General features: G+C 47.0%; 1 protein-coding gene across 1 annotated transcript; it reads right to left on the reverse strand.

Moving 5' to 3' along the window:
* Positions 1–1214: 1214 nt before the first annotated feature.
* On the reverse strand, positions 1215–6981 carry LOC134911028 (homeobox protein Mix.2-like). The gene is made up of 3 exons (XM_063919420.1): positions 6855–6981; positions 4283–4548; positions 1215–3660 (listed from the first exon to the last, which is right to left on the reverse strand). Exons 1-3 carry the CDS (start codon positions 6979–6981, stop codon positions 2983–2985), a joined length of 1071 nt encoding a protein of 356 aa, XP_063775490.1. The 3' UTR covers positions 1215–2982.
* Positions 6982–23548: the final 16567 nt, after the last annotated feature.

The raw sequence follows: 23548 nt of genomic DNA on the forward strand, positions 1-23548 counted from the left end.
AATTACCCCCATTGTTGCCAAAAGAGAGAAAAAAATAAATCAACTCAAAGAAACAAAAACTTTACATTAAAGACTCTATAGAGAAAATACTGTATTAGTGTAATGTACCCATTAACAATTTACAGTACATAAACCATAGACATCAGATTCACATTACAGGTTCCAGATCGTAGACCGTTGGTTGGTAAAATCAAAACCTGTTAGGAGATAAGGGCCTGGAGATTTCAACATGTATTAGGAGATCATTTGCGAGGGGGGCCAGTGATTTCGACTGCCTAGGTGCCTCCACAGGGTTTAATCTGGCACTGGCTCCTCTATAATATTGCGAGCGCTAAATAAAGAACTGAGGGGTAAATGTATGAAGCAATGATAAGAGTGGAGAAGTGTGTCAATGGAGAAATTGCAGCTGATTAGTTGCCATGGGCAACTTCTCCACTGGCTCACTTCTCCACTCTTTTCACTGCTTCATACATCTCCCCCTGAGTTGTGTATTAGCACACTGAGGAAACCTGCTAACAGCACAACCTGGATTGGGTAGCTTGTTCAGTCTCTTGGGAATATGGATCAATCCTATTAAGAAGGGTAAATGGAGACGTTTTCCTTTCCAACCAATCAGGTTATAGCTATTATTTCTCAAGTACATTCCAAAAAATGATAGGTAGAATCTGACTGGCTGCTTCCTGTAAGTTCCTTTCCCTAACTGACGACACTATCTCTATGTACAACCAATAGGCTATTGAAAAGTTAACTTATTTAAACTGGTGTTTAAATGTATCAGTAAATTTAAAAAAAGAAATTAATCTACAAACGCATTCTTCACATCCCCAGACTGTAATTGCTTCTTTTAATATTATTTATTAAAATGAAGTGTCTGTACAGCGAGACTTTACTATTCTAGTCATAAGCTTATCTACTCATATGAGCAGGGCCCTCGCTCCTTACTGTAATCTCTGAACAAATCTGCAGCATCTTCCCTTAGATTTTCTTGACTGAGTAAAAATACAATTTCCAGTGATCGTTATCAGGTACAGCCGCAGCCTTGTGATCTGTCAGTATTGAGGAAACAAACTTAACTTTTACATTTCATCTTAAATAATGAACAGGGCAAAATTGATTTAACAACTTTATTAAAGAATATCTTACAGTACATACAAATAATAAAAAAATACATTAACAGTAAAATATTGCACAATAAAATAATAAATGAACGGCATTAAAAATGACATAAAAGTGGAAATAATCAGGTTGATTTCACAGGATGCAGTCAATTTACCTACACTCAAAGGGGGTCATTCAGACCTGATCACTCGCTAGCTTTTTTCGCTGTGCTGCAATCAGGTCAGAACTGTGCATGCGTATGCACCGCAATACGCAGACGCATCGCACAGGTACAAAGCGGATTGACACTCAGCGATGGGTTTTACGAAGAATCCATTCGCACAGCCGTTCACAAGGAGATTGACAGGAAGAAGGTGTTTGTGGGTGGCAACTGACCGTTTTCTGGGAGTGTTTGGAAAAACGCAGGCGTGTCCAAGCGTTTGCAGGGTGGATGTCTGACGTCAGTTCCGGGCCCGGACAGGCTGAAGTGATCACAGTGGCTGAGTAAGTTCTGGGCAACTCAGAAACTGCACAAAACTTTTTTTGTAACGCTCGGCTGCACAAGCGATCGCACACTTGCATAGCAAAACTACATTCCCCTATAGGCGGCCACAAGTCTGAATTAGGCCCCAAATCCCGATGGTCAAAATACCGACAAGGGCAAAATACCGTCATGGTCAAAATTCCGACATTAAAAATGTCGACATGGTCAAAATACCGACATTTAAAATGTCAACAGGTCAAAAACTCGACATGATTTTTTTTATTGAAACCGACTTGTTCATACTTTACCATCCCGGTGGAAATGGAGGGGGAATATAATAGTGTGCCAAAGAACGGCGTGGGGACGCTGTACACTTATACGTGTCCATGTCGACATATGTCAACAAACACACCAATTTTTTTTTTTTAAACTTGTGTCTACTTTTTGTCCTGTCAACATCTTAAATGTCGGTATTTTGACTGTGTCAACATTTTAAATGCCGGTATTTTGACCATGTTGGTATTTTGACCGTCGGAATTTTGATTGTAGGTAAATCATACTGATCCCGATTTAACTAAGGAATCCTATGACAAGGTAAAGGAGATTAGAAAAAAACCCGAAATACTACTTAACTCATAAAAGGGAACATGCAAAGCATCATTTGTCATGGTAGCAATGTTAATGTAGGATTCGCACTTTGTACCCTTTAATAAATAGAGCACAACCGGCGTCATTCCCATGTAGTCTGCAATTCTTAATGCTACTTAATGCCTATAGTGATATGCCAAATAATAAAAATAACACATGTAACCCCCTTCCTTCCCTGTATTGCAGCATGGTTTGTCCAGGTGTAAAGTTATTTGCTTCTTTTTGCTTTACTTCCAGCTTAGAATCAGGTCCAGTACAGTATATGCAACTTTTGTAAACTCGAATTCTCTTCTTTCATAAAAAATTGGGAAGAGAGTTTTGGTAGAACAGATGCTTTGTAGAAAAGTACATAGAATAACATAAGAATTGGAGGGCAATAAGCATCGGTATTTAAGACACTCTTTCAGGTGCTGCTTTAGTGTCCATTGCACTGGAACCTTATATCCTTGTAATTCCAATATGAAGTAGACCCTCCCCTGACTGCATGCTCTAGGAGACAATATTGTACAATGCAGCATCACGGGATGGAAGAACCTGTGGCTCAGAGTTTGGTTCTCCAAAGTTTCTTCTCCTAGTGAATGAAGATAGAGTTCTCCACAGGGGTGTTTCTGTTATGATGCAACCACAGAAAGGTTCTGGTCCAACGTTTGAGGATGAAGACAACACCTGCATTGTCTACAGTAGCTGCAGGCTCGTACCACTAAAAAACATTTCCCTTTGTTTGCTCTTGAACCTGGGGATTGTTTGACAATTTACAAATTAGAGAGGACAGAGGAGATGCTTTCTTTACCACTAGATCCCGAGGCCGTGGATGTGTCGCTAACAGCGGAATCAGCAGACCTTTGCTTGTAAAAGTCACCATGCATGGTGGACCTCTGGTATGGACCTTGACTTGCAAAGGAATTCACTCCATTATGGCTTCTGGGGATTGCTGGGATGTTGACGTTCATGCCTGGTGTCACGGTCTTGTTCGGTGGGAAAGCGTTAAAGTCCATCATGCAGTTAGACTGCGTGGTCATCTGGTGGTGTCTACCGCTCAGGTTCTCCGCTTTGACTGTGACCATGGAAGCCATGCCTTTGTACAAGTGCTGCTGGTTGGCTGAATGAGTACCATGGTAATAGCTGGTGTGTGAGGCCTGGTGCGCCAGGAACCCCTCCCTGCTGGACATCTTGCTGGGATACTGAGGGTAGGGGAAGGAATCTGGAGGCTGCTGGAACATCTCCGGCTGCAGCTTCCACATTGCTTGATCCTGCTGCTGCTGCGACACCATGATCTCGTGCTGCTCAGATACAGTCAGTGAGTCGTTTGGGGTCTGCGGCAGTGGATATATACTGTGGGCCGGCTGCCGCATGTTGGGGTAACAAGCATCAAAATTGCTGGACTTTCTCTTCTCACGCCTGGCTTTACCTCTCCTGTTTTGGAACCAGACCTGCGCAAATGGACAACAAAGTTTCCAGAAATTAATAAAAGGTGAATTATTCTCAGAATACATTGTGAATTTAACTTTTTTTAGGATTTTGTACAAAGTTATAATACAACTAATTACGATGCTGGTTGGCATCAGTGATAGTAACAATCTGATGTTGCTAAGAAAGTAGGAATGGAAAACAGACTTTTTCATGTTCACCCATTTGCCTACACCACAGGTACTCAAACTCAGTCCTCTTGACCCCAAACAGTTCATGTTTTCCAAGTCTCCTCACAGAATCGCAAGCGAAATAATTAGCTCTACCTGTGGATCTTTTAAAATGTGTCAGTGAGTAATGAGTACACCTGTGCACCTGCTAGGTGATCTGGAAAACGTGAGCTGTGTGGGGTCCTGAGGACCAAGTTTGAGAACCACTGGCCTACACAAATGGAAGGAAGCTATTAAAAAATAAAAGCAGGCTATCAATTTACTAAGATAAAAGACTTCAAAACTATTTAATATGCTATAAACTTTTTAAAAATATTTTGCTTTATTGGGGTAGGAGGCCACCCATTCTCTTCTACATTAGGAGGCCAAATATGACCTTGCTGTAACTAGTAGCGGTGATGATGACATTACATACCTGAATCCTGGATTCCGGAATATAGATACGCCTGGCCAGCTCCTCTCGATGGTGGATATCTGGGTACATGTTGCTTTGAAAGAACTCTTCTAGGATGTCCAGCTGGTCCTGGTTGTACACGGTCCTCTTCCGGCGCTGAGATATAGCGGCATGTTCTAGGACAGAGGGCGCAGTGGCTGCCACCTGCTTCCTGCGCTTCACATTCTTTTTGGGCACTGTCACTTGGACAATGTCGAGGTCCGTGGTTGTCTGTTCCTTCAGCTCTTCTACACATAAGACAGTAATGGTTACAACGTTATTGTAATTCTAGACGGCAATTAGTTTGAAATCTACAACTTTTGTTTTACATCATTACTGCTGTTGTTGTCTGTGTGGAGTTTGTATGTTCTTCTCATGTTTGCACAAGTAAGCGCCACTGGGGCAGGGACTGATGTGAGTGACTGAAATATTCTCTGTAAAGCGCTGAGGAATATGTGTGCGCTATATAAATAACTGTGAATAAACAATAATGATAATGGCGCAACATTTTTTTTAAACCCCACATTGCACATTGACAATCATGGGACCCCATAAAACGTAATGCACTTGGCAGCTGTACCGCAAGCTCCTTAAAGATGCATTCTTAAGGCCCATAATAACGGGCCGATGCAGGAGAGATGTGTGCTGAGCGAACCGCTCAGCACACACCTCTCCCGCCGCTCAGCACAGCGCGATCTGTTATGAGCGTGCGGGGGGAGACGGGGGGCCGCTCACTTCACCTAGCGGGTGAAGTGAGCGACCCGCTAGATTGACCCGCTAGATTGGCCTGCAGCGATGCGCTATCGCTGTAGGGGGTACACACGGAGCGATAATGCTCAAATTCTAAGCAATCTAGTCAGATTGCTTAGAATATCGCTCGGTGAGTACCCCCCTTTACTTCAGTAGTAGCGGGTTAAATAACCACTAAATGATAATTGATCTTATACTTCTGTCAACATTTGTCTGTATGCATTACACCAAGGGTATTCTACGTAAGGCCCTTCAGTTGCTGTGGAACTACATATCCCAGCATGCCATGGTAGCAAAACTGTGGCACAGCATGCTGGGGTGTCTAGCTCCACATGCTGAATATGCATGCATTAAACCCTCTCTCTCTTATAAGTCTATTTACTAAGACTTGGATGGAGATAAAGTACCAGCCAATCAGCTTTTAACTGTCATGTCACAGGCTGGGTTTGAAAATTGACAGTTAGGAGCTGATTATCTCCATCCAAGGCTAAGTAAATAGACCCAAGGCCCTCATTTATCAAGCCTTGGAGAGTGATAAATAGCACAGTGATGAAGTACCAACCAATCAGGTCCTAACTGCCATGTCACAGGCTGTGTTTGAAAAATGACAGTTATGAGCTGATTGGTTGGTACCTTAATAACTGTGCTATTTCACTCTCCAAAGCTTGATAAATCTGGGCCAAAATCTGTAAACTTTTGTATTGAATCAAAATGGTCTAATATATATATCTAACAAACAAACAAAATGAAACAATCATATCTAGGCGAAAGATAATACACAAAATAACAAAGGCTACATTATAAGAGGAAACAATGGCAGTGTACGGAACTACATGACAGCAGATTATACACAGAATTACCCCCATCACACATAGGAGGATGTACATTTACATCACAGCAAAACGTAAAATAGAAATACTCTCACCAAACGTGGTAGATGCTTTGTTATTAGCGTATCTCTGCACAAAAACAACATCTGTAGCGTCTAATGGTATGAATGACACACTGGCACACATGAGCAATGCCAGACAGGGCTGGCGAAACGCGTAGACAAAATGTAGTGCTCTGTCGCTTCCATTGTATTTGGGACTATCAGCATCAAAGAACATCTAACACGCACATCGAAACATTTACTAAATAAGACATATATATAGACAGATAGATAGATAGATAGATAGATAGATAGATAGATAGATAGATAGATAGATAGATAGATATTGATACGATAGATATTGATAGATGGATAAATAGATAGATAATGACAAATAGATAGATATGACATATACTAGATAGATAGATAGATAGATAGATAGATAGATAGATAGATAGATATTGATAGAATGATACATAGATAGATATTGATAGAAAGATACATAGATAGGTATTGATAGATAGAAAGATACATAGACAGAAAGATAGATAGATAGATAGATAGATAATTACATATACTAGATAGATTGATAATGACATATACTAGATAGATAGATAGATAGATAGATAGATAGATAGATAGATAGATAGATAGATAGATAGATAGATAGATAGATATGGTAGGGATACATAGATATAGTAGGGATAGATAGATAGATAGATAGATAGATAGATAGATAGATAGATAGATAGATAGATAGATAAATGGAATCAGAAACTCTGTAACTTTGTGTGACATGATTACCTGGAATGTTCTACAGACCAGGATTCTCCGGTATGTGTCTGTCTGGTTCTACAACAAATCCCAACATAATCTGCCCACCTGTCTCATGTATGTACTAAGGAGGGATAATAATATCTGCATATAACTCACCTTTTGCACTGTCCTGCTGTGACGGGGGGGACATGTACTGGGCCTGGGACTCACTGAAGCTGATCTCACTGGGGCTGGAGAGGTAAGCTGGGTAATAGTCCTCGGAGTCTTGGGGGTATCCTGCCATCCTCCAGGCCTAGCTGACTCCTGTGTTTGTGGAGAGCTCCCAGTTGCTGAATCCTGGCTGATGGGTTCCTGGACTGAGAATGACCAGACAATGGCTTGTCTTATAGGGGTTTAGGATGAAGGTCACAATGATGAAAGTAACGAGGTGTGAAATGTTCCTGGGAGGGGTGGCCCTGGCTGCAGGACTATAGGCAGGTACCAGACACTATTGTTCTCAGGGCTGGGGAGTCAGGGATGTTTCCTGCGCTGGGAGCCACACAATGGCTGGGAATACACATTCCTGTTGATGGGGCACACTTCATACATCCATCACATCCTACATCTCCAGCTCAGGACAAGACACTATAATACCGTCCTTTGGGTTTTTAGTGGGACCAAGGTAAAGCTTATGGGGATCACTCAGAGGTGGCACCTTGATAAAACCATGCAGTACTGCATGGGGGGCAGCTGTAAGATGTGCAGGGAGACCAGGAGGGGGCAGCCTAGCTTAGATCTAAATTGCAGTGTGAGAATAAAAGCCAGCCACAATGTGTGGGCTACATGCAAAAGCAGCCAGCATTTACCCTGCACGCAGACATAATAAACGTGTTGCGGCAAAGTTACTTCTTTATGACTTTGTTGCCAACAGCTATTACTGGTGCAAGTGGCGACAACCAATGATGAAAGCCACGTCCGCGGGCGCTGGAACAGTGGGTGGGATTGGCGTGCGCTTTCAAGCGCACAGATTTGTGATCCTGATTTGGATTGGTGGACCTGATGGTTTGCGCATAAATCTGAGATTGGCGGGTCTGTACATGCGCTTGTGATCCAATTGCGATCACATTGCAATTAGATTGCGCAGCTTGGCTGCAAAGGTAGGCGCAGCGCGGCCATGTTTCCCTTCATAGTGGCTGCGTGTAAAGTCATGCGGCCTCCCCGAAAACAGTCCGGACCCACCTACGTTTTTGGCCTCATGCACCTGCAGCGCCGCACTGCCATGCCGAACCGCTGCACGAATGCCCCTGCGATTCATTAAGGTAGAGGCGTTCGCATCACTGCGATGTGGTTGCACTTCCTGGGCAGTGCACGTGCAGAGCGGTCCCTGCGCGTGCGCACTGGCCCGAGAGGCGGGAAAATGCAATTGTATCACCGATGCATGCTGAATAAGGCCCTAGGCTCTTCGTTCGGCTGATTATTGCATTAGAATATGAAAGTGAGTACACTGGGGGTAACTCAGGTCTGATCACTGCTGTGCATTTTCGCTCAGCGTGCGATCAGTTCTGAACTGTGCAAGCACGTGAGCCGCAATGCGCCGGTGCGTCGCACAACAGCGACAGGCTTCGGCGCCTAGCGACGGGATGGGGCGAAAAATCCGAAAGCATGGGCATTTGAAAGGTGATTGACAGGAAGAGGCCATCTGTGGGTGGCAACTGAGCGTTTTACAGGAGTATCCGGAAAAGCGCAGGCGGGATCAGCCATTTTCAGGGAGGGTGTCTGACGTCAGCTCCGGCCCCGATCAGCAGGAATCAATCGCAGTAGCTGAGTAAGTCTTGGGCTGCGCAGAGACTGCACAAACTCATTTTGTGCAGCTATGCTACACATGGGATCGCACATTTGCACAGCATTTTCCCCTCCCCCTATAGGCAACAACTACCTGATCGCAGGGCAGCAAAAAACGCAGACCAGTGATCAGATCTGAATTAGGGGGGTCATTCCGAGTTGATCGCATGCTGCAACATTTTGCAGCCCGTGCGATCCAATAGACTCCGCCTATGGGGGAGTGTATTTTAACTAAGCAAGTGTGCGATCGCATGTGCAGGGAAGCGGGGCAAAAAAGTTTTATGTGAGTAGCTCTGGATTTACTCAGCCGCTGCGATCACTTCAGCCTGTCAGGGGCCGGGAATTGACGTCAGACACCCGCCCTGCAAACGCCTCGACACACCTGCGTTTCCCTCATCACTCCCAGAAAACGGTCCGTTGACACCCAGATCCGCCTCCCTGCTGTCAATCTTCTTGCGGTCGCCGCTGCGATCAATTCCTTCGCTGCTCTTGCAGCTGCCTGGTGACGGCCGTCGCCGGGCAACGACGCACCTGCGCATTCGCCGCCCGCTCGCATGCGCAGTTGTGACCCGTTCGCACGGCTACGAAAAATTGCAGCGTACGAATGGGTCGGAATGACCCCCTAGGCCCAGTGTTACAGCCATTAGAGAAATCCGTCGGCAGGAGCAGCGACAAATAATCAGCCCCTACTGTATGATGTGTCTGGAGGAGCAAATCCACAAAACACTGAGAAAGGGATTAGCATTTGTTTAGAATTATAATTGTTGTAGGATTTTATTTTTAGGATTTTCTAAAGATTTACAACGTGGGTCTGGATTTAGTGTTACTCATATACCATCCTTCCCCATTGCATAGAGAATCTAATTATCCCAGTATATTTATATCACAAATGGAAAACACATATTATACCCTGTAACAAATGACGTCACCCTCATCTAATTTACATCATCAAAGCCTTTAAATATGGCATAAAGTGTTGATGTTAGTTTAGGGGGACTCTCTGCATTCAGAAGAGGGGCAGCTGTCAGTCATACCGCCCGGATCCGGGTGTGTGTCCCTGCCACAGTGACACATTGTCGTAGGTGTGAAATCTGCTGCCGCTGGATACAGATCTGTAATGAGATGTTATTGTATCTCACGCCTCAGACACTATGTAATCCTGTAGATGTGTCTGTCCGTCTGCTGCTAGTACAGGGGTCCAAGCATCCAGCAAGACACATAATAGAGCTAATGTGTAAAAAAAGAAAAAAATCGTGAAAAACTCATGTCGACCTTTTCACCTGTCGACCTAGAGAGACCATGTCGACATAGTTACTGTCGACCAATAGTGCTCGACCTAGATAGTGTCGACCTAGAGACCGTATCCCTGTGTGTATATATGGGATAATTCCTTTGCAGATTTTATTTCTTTCAAATCTAGATTTATTTTGTCTGTTTCTGCAGCTGTAAAATGAATCTTAGTTACTGACGTCCTATTACTGTCATTATACTGACCTGTGATTTACACGTCTTCTGATTTCCATCGCTCTTACATATTTACATACTGGCCGTCAGCAACATCTATAAATTAACTTGGCAGGGCCTAATTCAGACCTGATCGCTCGCTAGCATTTTTTGCAGCGCTGCGATCAGGTCAGAACAGCGTATGCGTATGCACCGTAATGCGCAGGCGCGTCGCACAGGTACAAAGCGGTTCGTTGCTGTGCAATGGGTTTGTGCGAAGAATCCATTCGCACGTGCGATCGAAAGGAGATTGACAGGAAGAAGGCGTTTGTGGGTGGCAACTGACCGTTTTCAGGGAGTGTCTGGAAAAACGCAGGCGTGTCCAAGCGTTTGCAGGGAGGGTGTCTGATGACAATTCTGGTCCCGGACAGGCTGATGTGATCGCAGCGGCTGAGTAAGTCCTGGGCTGCGCAGAGACTGCACAAGATCTGTTTGTACAGCTCTGCTACACATGCGATCGCACACTTGCAAAGCGAAAATACACTCCCCTATGGGCGGCGACTATGCGAACACAGGGCTGCAAAAAAACAACCTAGTCTGAATTAGGCCTTCAGTCTGCTCCGGCAGCATTTCCCAGTGTTGGGCCAATATATTTCTCTGTTTCTCATATCAGTGTAAAAAAATAAATCAATATAACTTCATAGAATAAAACAAATCTAAATCTTCAATCTTTGGTGTAAATGTTTCTACAAATATATATATAAATGGACGTATGTATGTGTGTGTGTATGTTCCGGCATAACTCTGGATTGCCTGGAGCAATTTACACCAAACTTGGTACACATATGATTTACAATCTGGAAAAAAATACTGCGGGGGTAACACACCCCTAGCACCCCTAGGGGTGGGGGTGGGAAGGGGGTGACATGTAAAAATCCATAGTTTTCGGGTTGCGGAGATGAATAGTTACACTCCCGATGCTGTTTCAGTCTAAGCTCAGCCGCCATCAGCATGAGGGGTGAGAAGGGGTGAAAAATGAAATGTCCAACATGACCGACATTAGTGTCATATCCATCGTTTTCAGGGTCGCTAAGCTGATTGGTGACAGTCTCGATGACGTGAAAGCCCAAGTTTAGTCAAATAGAACGAATAGAACTCTAAATACCTGGCCAACGCCGGGTAAGGAACGTTTGTTTGTTTCATAGGCAAACGCTGGGAGGATTTCCAGTTGCCTGGAAACCCCCGTTCTCTTGGCAAGTGGCTAAAAGTATGACAACAATAGCAATGGTCTATAATACAATCACTAGAGCTGCCGCCACATCATACAGTGTAAGGGACAGAGCGGAGCTGCTGCACATGCCCAGCGGTAGCTGCTTCTTCTACCAAGTTTGCTGTGTGTGTGGATCTGAGTCCTCAATCAGTGACCTGGACCAGAGAACAGCTTCCAGGAAGAAGAGACAGGAGTCTTACTATGAGGCGGGAGAAAGTGTGCTTAGAAAGTGCAATACTGGTTCTGTTATGTATGTGTAATTATTTATTATGGTATGTTTAACCTTTACCCGATCACTTATTTGTATTATTTAAATGTTTGATACACCCTATAGACCATCTACAGTATTAAATATTAATACTGTATTTCATACACTATCCAGTGTATAAAAGACCATTGTTTAAATTAATATCCAGGGTCGTTAGTGGGTTCTTCTACCTCTCCCCCAGACTCCCGCACTTTCTCTAATGTTCCCCAGAGCGGCAGACTGTGGACTTCATTTGTAAACCCCCCTCTAGAAATCCTGCGTTTGCCACTATGGGCGGGATGTATTAAGATACATCGCCGCCCCTCGCCGCAGCGATGTTGATCGCATATGTACTAACATATGCGATCAATATCGCAATGCGGTTACGGAGGCCCCGGCTGCGTTGCTAGGGGGAGGAGGAGATTACCTTCCGGGTCCAGGGCAGCCTGGAGGAAGGTAAGCCGAGGGGGGTCGGCATCTGCGGCGGGATCGGCGGGTTGCGGCGGTCGGCGATAAGAAGCCCATAGGCTTCTATAGGGTATCGCCATCCAGAGATGGCGATACCCTGGACAGCTAGTATGTATATATATATATTACATGAGTGCCTACTGCAACACACGGATATATATACATATATATATATATATATATATATATTATATTATTGGATGTAGTCAGGCTCCCGACAGTAAGTATTAGGATTAGGGTTAGACACTAGGGGGAGGGTTGGGGTTAGGCACCAGGAAAAAGATTAAGATTAATATAAATTATTATTTATATAATACTTTTCTCCTATAGGACTGGTATGGTTGAAGTGACCAATCACACAGCACCAATGGCTGCCGTTTCCTGACACAATGAGGAGACCTGTCTTCACCTCACAGTCTGCTGTTCTGTCCCAGTGAAAGGGTCTCTAACCTGTGAATAACAAAAGCCTTTGTAACGTCTGCTCTTTGTATAGAGATCCTGCATTTGTCTGTGTGGATTGTGCCAGTGATGTCCCAATAGGGCCAGGTCCTTACTTCCTAATGGTAGGAGTCTGGGATATGACTGCCCTGAGGCCAATCTCCACGTTCTCTGCAGGAGGATTCATATAGTCGCTCATTTCTCTATCACATCACTCTGATGCTGTATTATATAGCTCTGTTACTCTATTATTATTATTATTATATAGCAATATTACTATAAAGTAGAAATAGGCAGCCTGCTCTCTGTAGCGGTGGTGAAAACACATTATACTAGGCAGGACATACTGGGACTTGTAGTTCCACTAGAGCAGGAGATCTGCAGATCACCTACTCCTGTATTATAGTGATGTCATTTTTCCAATCCTAACTGTATAGATCTTCTGCAGTTCGGGCCTGATTTGGATTTATACCCACATTCCCCGGATAGTGAGCAGCGGCTGCGTACACAGGGGGTCATTCCCGGCGCATGGCAGCTTTCGTTACCTAGCGATCGCCTCTGAGACAGAGGCGGTCACTGGGCGGGAGGGGGGAGCGGTCCGGCCAACACAGGCGTGGCTGGACCGTTGGGGGCCGGACTGACATGCTGGGCGTCCCCCCGCATGTCAGGGAAGATGATCGTAGCTGTACGATCAACTCGGAATGGCCCCCACAGCCTCCGTCAAGGACGCTAGATCAGGCCCATAGTTTTTAGAGGTAAACGTAGGCAGGGGCGAATAGGGATGAAAAACTGGCTCGAATAATCTATGGAAGCAGCTTTATTGTTAAAGGGGTGGGGTCTGTGGCGGGATTCCTCCTCATAGGGCCTGCTGCTGAGTCAGAGGCAGTTGATGCCATCCGTTTTGTCTTTTGCTGCAGGTGTGTCTGCGACTTTGTGTCAATGCTGCTACAAAGCTCTTCAACCTGTGGCCCTCCAGCTGCTGTGGAACTACACCTACCAGCATGCCCTCAGTTTTAGCATGCCTTAAAAGCAAAACTGTGGCAGGGCATGCTGGGAGGTGTAGTTCCACAGCAGCTGGAGGGCCACAGGTTGAAGACCCATGGTCTACACAATGCTGCAAACCTCTTTAGACACCACCATCGCTCGCACCACTGACACTTGTAGCAGTCCTATGCTAGGTGCAGATCATCCGTCTGCATATGGCATCGATTGTGAGCAACTCATCGGCTCTGTACGCAGCCACTATCAGCAACACGGCTTGTCACACCAATATCACGCCGATACTGCGTTACATCTGCGTCTGATAAGCCACCTCCCTGTAACCGCCCACAGACGCCCCGCACATTTCTAATACACTTCTTTGCCCATGTTTCTGAGTCTCTAACTGCGAACGCCATCGTGATAATGTTCAGCACAACTCAGACACACACGCAGGCGGAAACAACGGTTCACTGCGTCCATCATCGCCGCTGTATCCGACTCCGAACATTCTACATTGCGCCATTGTGTGTATACTGCGCCATTGTGGTGCTTGCTATATAGCGTAACTACAATAGGTAGACGGACACATATTTACATAATGTCACTCCACCTCAATCTCACTCATTGGTGGTCATTCCGAGTTGTTCGCTCGCTAGCTGCTTTTAGCAGCATTGCAAACGCTAGGCCGCCGCCCTCTGGGAGTGTATCTTAGCTTAGCAGAATAGCGAACGAAAGATTAGCAGAATTGTTATTAAATAATTCTTTGCAGTTTCTGAGTAGCTCCAGACCTACTCCTAGATTGCGATCACCTCAGTCCGTTTAGTTCCTGGTTTGACGTCACAAACACGCCCTGCGTTCGGCCAGCCACTCCCCCGTTTCCCCAGCCACTCCTGCGTTTTTCCCTGACACGCCTGTGTTTTTTAGCACACTCCCGGAAAACGCTCAGTTACCACCCAGAAACGCCCCTTTCCTGTCAATCATTCACCGATCAGCAGTGCGACTGAAAAGCGCCGCACGAACACCAGCAAATCTAGTTTTGTGTTAAATAACTTAGCGTAGGTGCTCTGCGTACCATGCGCATTTAGCAACAAATCGCAGCATAGTGAAAATCGGCAACGAGCGAACAACTCGGAATGACCACCCTTATACTATGTGCTCAGAGATGTAATAAATAGATAATAGCAATTACGGATGAATCAATTAATGTAATAAACATTCTACCAAGCATTGATATGTCAGTGTTGGTGTTTGTATAACGGGTGCGTGCAGCCCCTGGATCCAGGCTTGTATATTAATCTTCTCCCTGCTCTGTATTTTACATTGATGTTATACAGTATATGTGAATGCCTGTTCCTCATCTTTTTTAAGTGTGACCATAATAAAAGTTACATTTTAATTATTTTCTATATAATCGAAAGTGTGCCCCATAAAAGACTTCTAGTCGCTTTTGTCTTTGTGCCTCTGCAATATTAGCTTTGTGCGGTCGGGGTAGGCGGGGAGGCGGGGTCTCACCTGTCACACTCTAGTACACTTCAGATTATTGAGTATACAATGATTAGAATAATACAAACAAGATATTTATATCATTTAACTATAATCTCTGTATTATTCATATTATCTACTTTGTGTCATGCTAATCATTATAGTCAAAACTGACCCCCAAATCATATGTGTGTGTGTAAATCTGTCTCTGATACTAGACAGTGCCTCACCATCCATTCACCTCACCGCACCTCACTGGGCTGCTGGATAGAAGGGTTAGGCACTAGGGGGAGGTTGGGGATAAGCTACAGGGGAGGGGGGAGCTTATGTGTAGACTAAACTTAACCTCCCCCTGCAGCCTAACCCTAACCCCCCCCCCCCCGTAGACTACACCTAACCTCCCCCTGCAGCCTAACCCTAACCTCCCCGCGTAGCCTACACCTAACCTCCCCCCCGTAGTCTACACCTAACCTCCCCCTACTGCCCAACCTTAACCTCCCCCTGCAGCCTAACCCTAACCCTGCCTCTAGTACCTAACCCTTCCATCCTGCAGCCTAACTCTAACCTCCCCCTAGTACCTAACCCTTCCATCCTGCAGCCTAACTCTAACCTCCCCCTAGTACCTAACCCTTCCATCCTGCAGCCTAACTCTAACCTCCCCCTAGTACCTAACCCTTCCATCCTGCAGCCTAACTGTAACCTCCCCCTAGTACCTAACCCTTCCATCCTGCAGCCTAACTGTAACCTCCCCCTAGTACCTAACCCTTCCATCCTGCAGCCTAACTGTAACCTCCCCCTAGTACCTAACCCTTCCATCCTGCAGCCTAACTCTAACCTCCCCCTAGTACCTAACCCTTCCATCCTGCAGCCTAACTCTAACCTCCCCCTAGTACCTAACCCTTCCATCAGCTGCGTTTCTAGAGTGGAGGGTACCCATGTGCAGACTCCGTGTGTGGGCCCCCTCCTCTCCCGTAGCCGTCACCGCCGCTGCTAGTGCTCTCAGCGCTGAGATTCTGTCACAGTGCCAGAGTCTACAGCGCATGCACAGGACTCGGAAAAATGGCCGCCGCACCATTTTTCCGGAGTCCTGCGCATGCGCTGTAGACTCTGACACTGTGCCAGAGTCTCTAGTGCTCAGTGCGCTAGCAGCAGCGGTGACGGCTACGGGAGAGAAGGGGCCCACACACGGTCGCCGATGGACGCCGGAAAGGTGAGTATAGAAGAAATGGGTGGAGTGTGCTCGGTGTGGGCCCCCTCTGGACCCAGGGGCCCGTATAAACTGCACACACTGCACCTATTATAGATACGCCAGTGCCTTCTATCCTGCAGCCTAACCCCAGTGTCGACATTCTGACAATACTGACATGTTGCCTGTTGACATCATAACTGTCGACACTGAATACTTACCGAAATGCTGAAGCGTCAGATGACTCGATCATATGACCACAGGGATCTGGAAGCTGCACTGCAGCCGTCGGGAACAGGTAAGTATCTTCTGGACCACCAGGGGCAATATTGACATTCTAATATCATATCTCCGAACTGTCCTGATTCCAGCAGCACAGTCCCGGTATTCAGACACTGTCCTGCCAGCGAGCCACAGTGTGTTCCGTGCGGGAGATCCTGTGACCACCCCTGCTCTACTATGCAAAGCAGCCGGTGATCACTGAATAGACTATTAACAGTGTGGGAAGTGAGTGGGGGACTGCTCAGGGAGCACTGGGCACGCCCCCAAAGTGATGAGAACGGGGGTCAGGAAGTGAAGCCCCACCCACTTCATATGAGGCCACACCCCCTTCCAGGCACAGGTGCGCCAAGTCCCGCATCTGCAGCTGTTCAAGTTGGGAAGTGTCTGTAATACGTTGACATTTCATCTGTTACCTACATGATGAATATTAACGGTATCCGGACTCTGGGTCGACACCACTTAGGTCGACACCCAGTGGGTCAACACCCATTGGTTGACAGTGAATAGGTCGACATGCAAAAAGACCGACATGAGTTTTTCACTTTTTTTTTCTTTTTTTGATCTTATTCATACTTTACGATCCACGCGGACAACGATGAGTAATGGTAACCTGTGCCGAGCGCAGCGAGGCACCTTGCCCAAAGCATGCCGAGAGAAGCGAGCCATGCGGGCACTAATTGGGGTTCCCAGTCACTTGACGAAGAAAACGACATAAAAAAAACATGTAAAACTCATGTTGACCTTTTGTCACCCTGTTCATGTTGGCATAATGCCTGTGTCAACCTATTTCTAGTGTCGACCTAGCCACTGTCGATCAATAAGTGTCGACCTAGACACTGTTGACCCTCAGTCCCATACCCAATATAAACATGGTCAATGTCAATATTATGTTCAGTGGACATTATCTCCGTATCACACCCCATATGGGCAGTGGAGAGCATGGTTAAAACCACTTGTAGTGTAATTTTTCCATGTTTAAAAATATGAAATGATTTGGTTTTCTCCCTGCGCTTCACAAAGATATTCCAAAGCTCTGGATTTCTCTACAGAAGTGACGCTCTGGTATGTAGAATGTGTGGCGTATGTGGTTTTGTCTCCCTCTGCTGGTGGTTATGGGGATCGGCCGTGAAGAACATTGTGGCAGAATTCTGAAGAATGGCCCTCATTCCGAGTTGATCGCTCGCAAGGCGATTTTAGCAGAGTTACACACGCTAAGCCGCCGCCTACTGGGAGTGAATCTTAGCATCTTAAAATTGCGACCGATGTATTCGCAATATTGCGATTACAAACTACTTAGCAGTTTCAGAGTAGCTTCAGACTTACTCGGCATCTGCGATCAGTTCAGTGCTTGTCGTTCCTGGTTTGACGTCATAAACACACCCAGCGTTCGCCCAGACACTCCTCCGTTTCTCCGGCCACTCCTGCGTTTTTTCCGGAAACGGTAGCGTTTTTAACCACACGCCCATGAAACGCCGTGTTTCCGCCCAGTAACACCCATTTCCTGTCAATCACATTACGATCGCCGGAGCGAAGAAAAAGCCGTGAGTAAAAATACTATCTTCATTGTTAAATTACTTGGCGCAGTCGCAGTGCGAATATTGCGCATGCGTACTAAGCGGAATTTCACTGCGATGCGATGAAATATACCGAGCGAACGACTCGGAATGAGGGCCAATACTTCATCTGAGTAATACAGACAGGTGCTTCATGGCCACCCAGACCTGGAATCCAAAGCCAATTCATTTATATATTAACATTTATAAATCACCTCGCTTCTCCCATAAATACAAATTGTTATATGCTTTTTATTAAATCTCTTTGCCGTTATCCATGCAAGTAACTTATAGCCAGTACTTCATTACTTGTAGTTATGTCAGACTCAGTAAACCTCTGGCTCACCAGTTGTTGGAGAACTACAAATCCCATGACGCTGGGGATTCAGTCCCTGAATTATGCATGCTTAGAAAAGTTTGACACAGCGAATCTGAGAAGAGGCTGTACCGACATAGAAGCTATTTACTAAGCCTTGGAGAGAGATAAAGTGGAGAGAGATAAAGTATCAGCCAATCAGCTCCTAACTGCCATGCTACAGGCTGTGGGGTCTATTTACTAAGCCTTGGATGGAGATAAAGTACCAGCTAATCAGCTCCTAACTGACATTTTTCAAACACAACCTGTGACATGGCAGTTAGGAGCTGATTGGCTGCTACTTTATCTCCACCACTGTATGTCCATCCAAGGCTTAGTAATTAGACCCCTGTATTTGAAAAATGACAGTTGGGAGCTGATTGGCTGGGACCTTATCTCCATTCCATACTTTACAGTCGACGGAAGAGGGACTGAAGCGCAGCGAAGCCGCGCCAGTCGGGGAAAGGAGTCGTGGTCAAAGACAGGGTTGTGGCTTTGCATAAATGGGGTGTGGCCTTGTGGCACTGCCACGATCGCGGGCCACAGCTTCCGTTTCTCGTCACTATGGGAGCATGGCCAGCGCTCTGTGAGTTGCTGGCATGCCCCCAGTCCCTCTGTCTCCGTGAATAGACGCTGCGTGCGCATGCTCACAGCGTCTAGTCTTCACTGTTCTGCAGCGCGTGCAAGAGCCTCCCAACTACCCCCCTCCACCGTGTTACACTGCTGCCCGTGGGTGAGACAGTCCCAAAAAACGGGACTGTCCCACGAAAATCGGGACAGTTGGGATGTATGCCATTCATCTCTCTAAAAGTCTTAGTAAATAGACCCCAAAGCACTTCCAACTTCTTGATTTTTCAAAGAAAGACACCTGCCTCAGGTGCGCACCCACAATTAGGGGGCATGGCCTCGCGGATAGGGCCTCTTGACAAGTGCCGCGATAGCAAGCCATGCCCCCATTTTGCCCCTCCCCCCACTGGGGACCGTGGTGGGACAGTCCGTGAAACGCGGGACTGTCCCACCAAAATCGGGACAGTTGGGAGGTATGCGTTAGTTACCAGCAGTGCCGGATTACCAAATAGGCAGAGTAGGCAGCGGCCTATGGTCCCTGCTCCTTGTAGGGGCCTCGCGTCAATGGATCAATTAACAACTTAAAGTACATAAACCACGGACATCAGATTCACATTACAGGTTCCAGATCGTACACGGTTGGTGGGTAAACATAAAAATGTATTAGTAGATAATTTGCGAGGGGGATCCCAGATTTCGACTGCCTAGGGCCCTCCACAGAGTTTAATCCGGCCCTGGTTACTAGCAGCCGTGCATGTACAGCCGAGAGACCGCGCGTGTGCACGTTTAATATAACAATTTAGAAACCACAAGTTCCAGCTGCTGGACAGGGATGTTTTGTTGTTACGGTGGTTCAGATGATGGTACACACGGTGCCAGAGCCTTTTCTATCTACTGCACATGCGCCATCCTCTGAAAATATAACATGGAAATTGGCACCACCGTCGAATGAGAGGGTGGGACTTGGGGGCAGGCGCTAAAATCCTCTGATATCGATTGAACTGTTCGCTCCCACATGTCAGGGGCCCCATCTCAGGTTTTGCGTTGTGGCTCCAGTGATCTCTAGCTAGGCAGATGACGCCACATATTGCCGGATATATAAACGCCTGCGCTAATTTTTTTTTTTTTTTAAGGACGCAGCAGCACTCCGTAGACGATAAGATCTGATGAACGTCACTGTATTTTTACATGATTTGGTGGTATTGTGACAGCTGCCTGTGCAGAGACGGATGGCGCGGACCTACCTGTCAATCTGTAATATCGGCACTTGTTAATTATGCGGCAGCCACTTAAGGACACCTACCGGTCATACCAAGGAGGATTTGGTTATCTGCTCAGATGGACCCCCACCACCACCTGTCGCTGGCCCCCTGCCGTGATGCAGGTGGCGTGGTCGGGGGGAGAGACGGGGGTGGAGGATGCTCCTGGGGGATTGGTGCAGGGATCAGTGATAGAGCAAAGGGCACAAAATGGTGGCATAGCAGCGATAGCCAAAATGACGGGCGGTTATAGTCATGTGGTGCCCATATAATTAACAAGTGCCATAGCTGGATAATAGGTGAGTAATGATGTAATCACCTAATTGTACATGAAAAATGTGTTTTGTAGGGACTAGTGATCCCTACAGGTTACCTATAACTACCCTGGGGATTATAAAACCTCTGTTATACCCTTTTTCCACTAGCTAAAAAAACACGGGTAAATGCACGGGGGCGCGTATTTACCCGTGTTTTTTGTAATGGAAAAGGTTCCCCCCCGCAAAAACCCGGATCAAGTGACCCGTGAATCCTACCCGGGTAAATACCTGGGTAGGACACGGGAATGAGCAACACGGCTCCCGTTTACACTGTATGGAAGGGCGGCGCTGGGAGATCATGTGATCTCCCAGCGCCGCCCAGCGCCGCGTCACTAGCAGCGTCAGGGGCGCGGCGCTTTAAGAGCGGAGGAGGCCCGGGTGCAGTCTCCTCCATTCGGCCCCCTCCTCTCTGCCGGCAGCGCTGAGAGTCTGAGCACTAGAGCGCTCAGACTCTACTACGCATGTGGAGATCTCCGGGAAAATGGCGCGGCGGCCATCTTCCCTGAGATTTCTCTACTGCGCATGCGCAGAACTCCGTGAAAATGGCCGCTGGGCCATTATCACAGAGTTTTAATACCGCCGTGGATGTCGCCACGGGACTCCGGAGGGGTGAGTATTTAGAAAATGGGTGCAGCGTGTGCGGTGGGGGCCCCCTCTGGACTTAGGGGCCCGTGTGCACCGCACACACTGCTCCCATTATAGAAACGCCAGCAATATGCCGGGTTGGTGACTGCTGATGTGAAAGGGCTGAAACACACACACCGACTCCCGCCACCTGGCAAAATCCCGCCCGGCTTTTTACCGCTGCCGTGCTGCAGAGACATGCAGCGCAATGTGTCCTTTCACACGGCACGGCCCCGGCTGCCGGGTTGCAGCCGGAAATATCCACTGGAAGGTCCGGCTGCCTGGCCGAGGCCGTGCCGTCTTTGAAGGCAGAGAACCGTGTGTGAGGGGAGCTTTCACACACAACGGGTTTTTTAGCCGCTGCTGCTGCGCATGCGCACAGCATTACACACGGCTCAAAGCCGTTGTGTGTGAAAGACTCTGCCGGATGGCAAAAACCCGGACAAAGTTTGTCCGGCTTTTTGCCATCCGGTGTAAACCTGGTAGTGTGTTACAGCCCAAAGGGGGCTGAGCACGGCCGGCAGCCGGGTAGCACCTGTGTCAGGCTCCCAGATGCGACCCCTGCTCATGGATGGAAAAATAAGATTTTACTCACCGGTAAATCTATTTCTCGTAGTCCGTAGTGGATGCTGGGGACTCCGTAAGGACCATGGGGAATAGCGGCTCCGCAGGAGACTGGGCACAACTAAAGAAAGCTTTAGGACTACCTGGTGTGCACTGGCTCCTCCCACTATGACCCTCCTCCAGACCTCAGTTAGGACACTGTGCCCGGAAGAGCTGACACAATAAGGAAGGATTTTGAATCCCGGGTAAGACTCATACCAGCCACACCAATCACACCGTATAACTCGTGATACTATACCCAGTTAACAGTATGAAATATAACTGAGCCTCTCAACAGATGGCTCAACAATAACTCTTAGTTAGGCAATAACTACATACAAGTATTGCAGACAATCCGCACTTGGGATGGGCGACCAGCATCCACTACGGACTACGAGAAATAGATTTACCGGTGAGTAAAATCTTATTTTCTCTGACGTCCTAGTGGATGCTGGGAACTCCGTAAGGACCATGGGGATTATACCAAACCTCCCAAACGGGCGGGAGAGTGCGGATGACTCTGCAGCACCGAATGAGAGAACTCAAGGTCCTCCTCAGCCAGGGTATCAAATTTGTAGAATTTTGCAAACGTGTTTGCCCCTGACCAAGTTGCAGCTCGGCAAAGTTGTAAAGCCGAGACCCCTCGGGCAGCCGCCCAAGATGAGCCCACTTTCCTCGTGGAATGGGCTTTTACTGATTTAGGATGCGGCAATCCAGCCGCAGAATGCTCCAGCTGAATTGTGCTACAATTTCAGCGAGCAATAGTCTGCTTAGAAGCAGGAGCACCTATTTTGTTGGGTGCCTACAGGATAAAAAGCGAGTCACTTTTCCTGACTCCAGCCGTCCTGGAAATATAAATTTTTAAGGCCCTGACTACGTCCAGTAACTTGGAATCTTCCAAGTCCCTAGTAGCCACAGGCACTACAATAGGTTGGTTCAAGTGAAAAGCTGATACCACCTTAGGGAGAAACTGGGGACGAGTCCTCAATTCTGCCCTATCCATATGGAAAATCAGATAAGGGCTTTTACATGACAAAGCCGCCAATTCTGACACACGCCTGGCCGAAGCCAAGGCCAATAACATGACCACTTTCCACGTGAGTTATTTCAAATCCACAGTTTTAAGTGGCTCAAACCAATGTGATTTTAGGAAACTCAACACCACGTTGAGATCCCAAGGTGCCACAGGAGGCACAAAAGGGGGCTGAATATGTAGCACTCCCTTTACAAATTTCTGAACTCCAGGCAGTGAAGCCAGTTCTTTCTGGAAGAAAATCGACAGAGCCGAAATCTGGACCTTAATGGAACCCAAGTTTAGGCCCATAGTCACTCCTGACTGTAGGAAGTGCAGAAAACGACCCAGCTGAAATTCCTCTGTTGGGGCCTTCCTGGCCTCACACCACGCAACATATTTTCGCCAAATACGGTGATAATGGTTTGCGGTTACTTCTTTCCTGGCTTTTATCAGCGTAGGAATGACTTCCTCCGGAATGCCCTTTTCCTTTAGGATCCGGAATTCAACCGCCATGCCGTCAAACGCAGCCGCGGTAAGTCTTGGAACAGACAGGGCCCCTGCTGTAGCAGATCCTGTCTGAGCGGTAGAGGCCATGGGTCCTCTGATATAATTTCTTGCAGTTCTGGGTACCAAGCTCTTCTTGGCCCATCCGGAACCACGAGTATCATTCTTACTCCTCGTCTTCTTATTATTCTCAGTACCTTTGGTATGAGAGGCAGAGGAGGGAATACATAAACCGACTGGTACACCCACGGTGTCACTAGAGCGTCCACAGCTATCGCCTGAGGGTCCCTTGACCTGGCGCAATATCTAGTTTTTTGTTTAGGCGGGACGCCATCATGTCCACCTGTGGTCTTTCCCAACAGTTTACCAACAGTTGGAAGACTTCTGGATGAAGTCCCCACTCTCCCGGGTGTAGGTCGTGTCTGCTGAGGAAGT

The sequence above is a fragment of the Pseudophryne corroboree genome, chromosome 4 (assembly GCF_028390025.1).
Source record: "Pseudophryne corroboree isolate aPseCor3 chromosome 4, aPseCor3.hap2, whole genome shotgun sequence".
Lineage (NCBI taxonomy): Eukaryota > Metazoa > Chordata > Amphibia > Anura > Myobatrachidae > Pseudophryne > Pseudophryne corroboree.

Coding starts and splice junctions, on each gene's coding strand:
- LOC134911028 (XM_063919420.1), bottom strand. CDS start 6,981: ATGGCAGGATACCCCCAAGACTCCGAGGACTATTACCCAGCTTACCTC. Junction 4,549..6,854: donor ACAGCAGGACAGTGCAAAAG/GTGAGTTATATG, acceptor TCTTATGTGTAG/AAGAGCTGAAGGAACAGACA. Junction 3,661..4,282: donor TTCCGGAATCCAGGATTCAG/GTATGTAATGTC, acceptor CCATTTGCGCAG/GTCTGGTTCCAAAACAGGAG.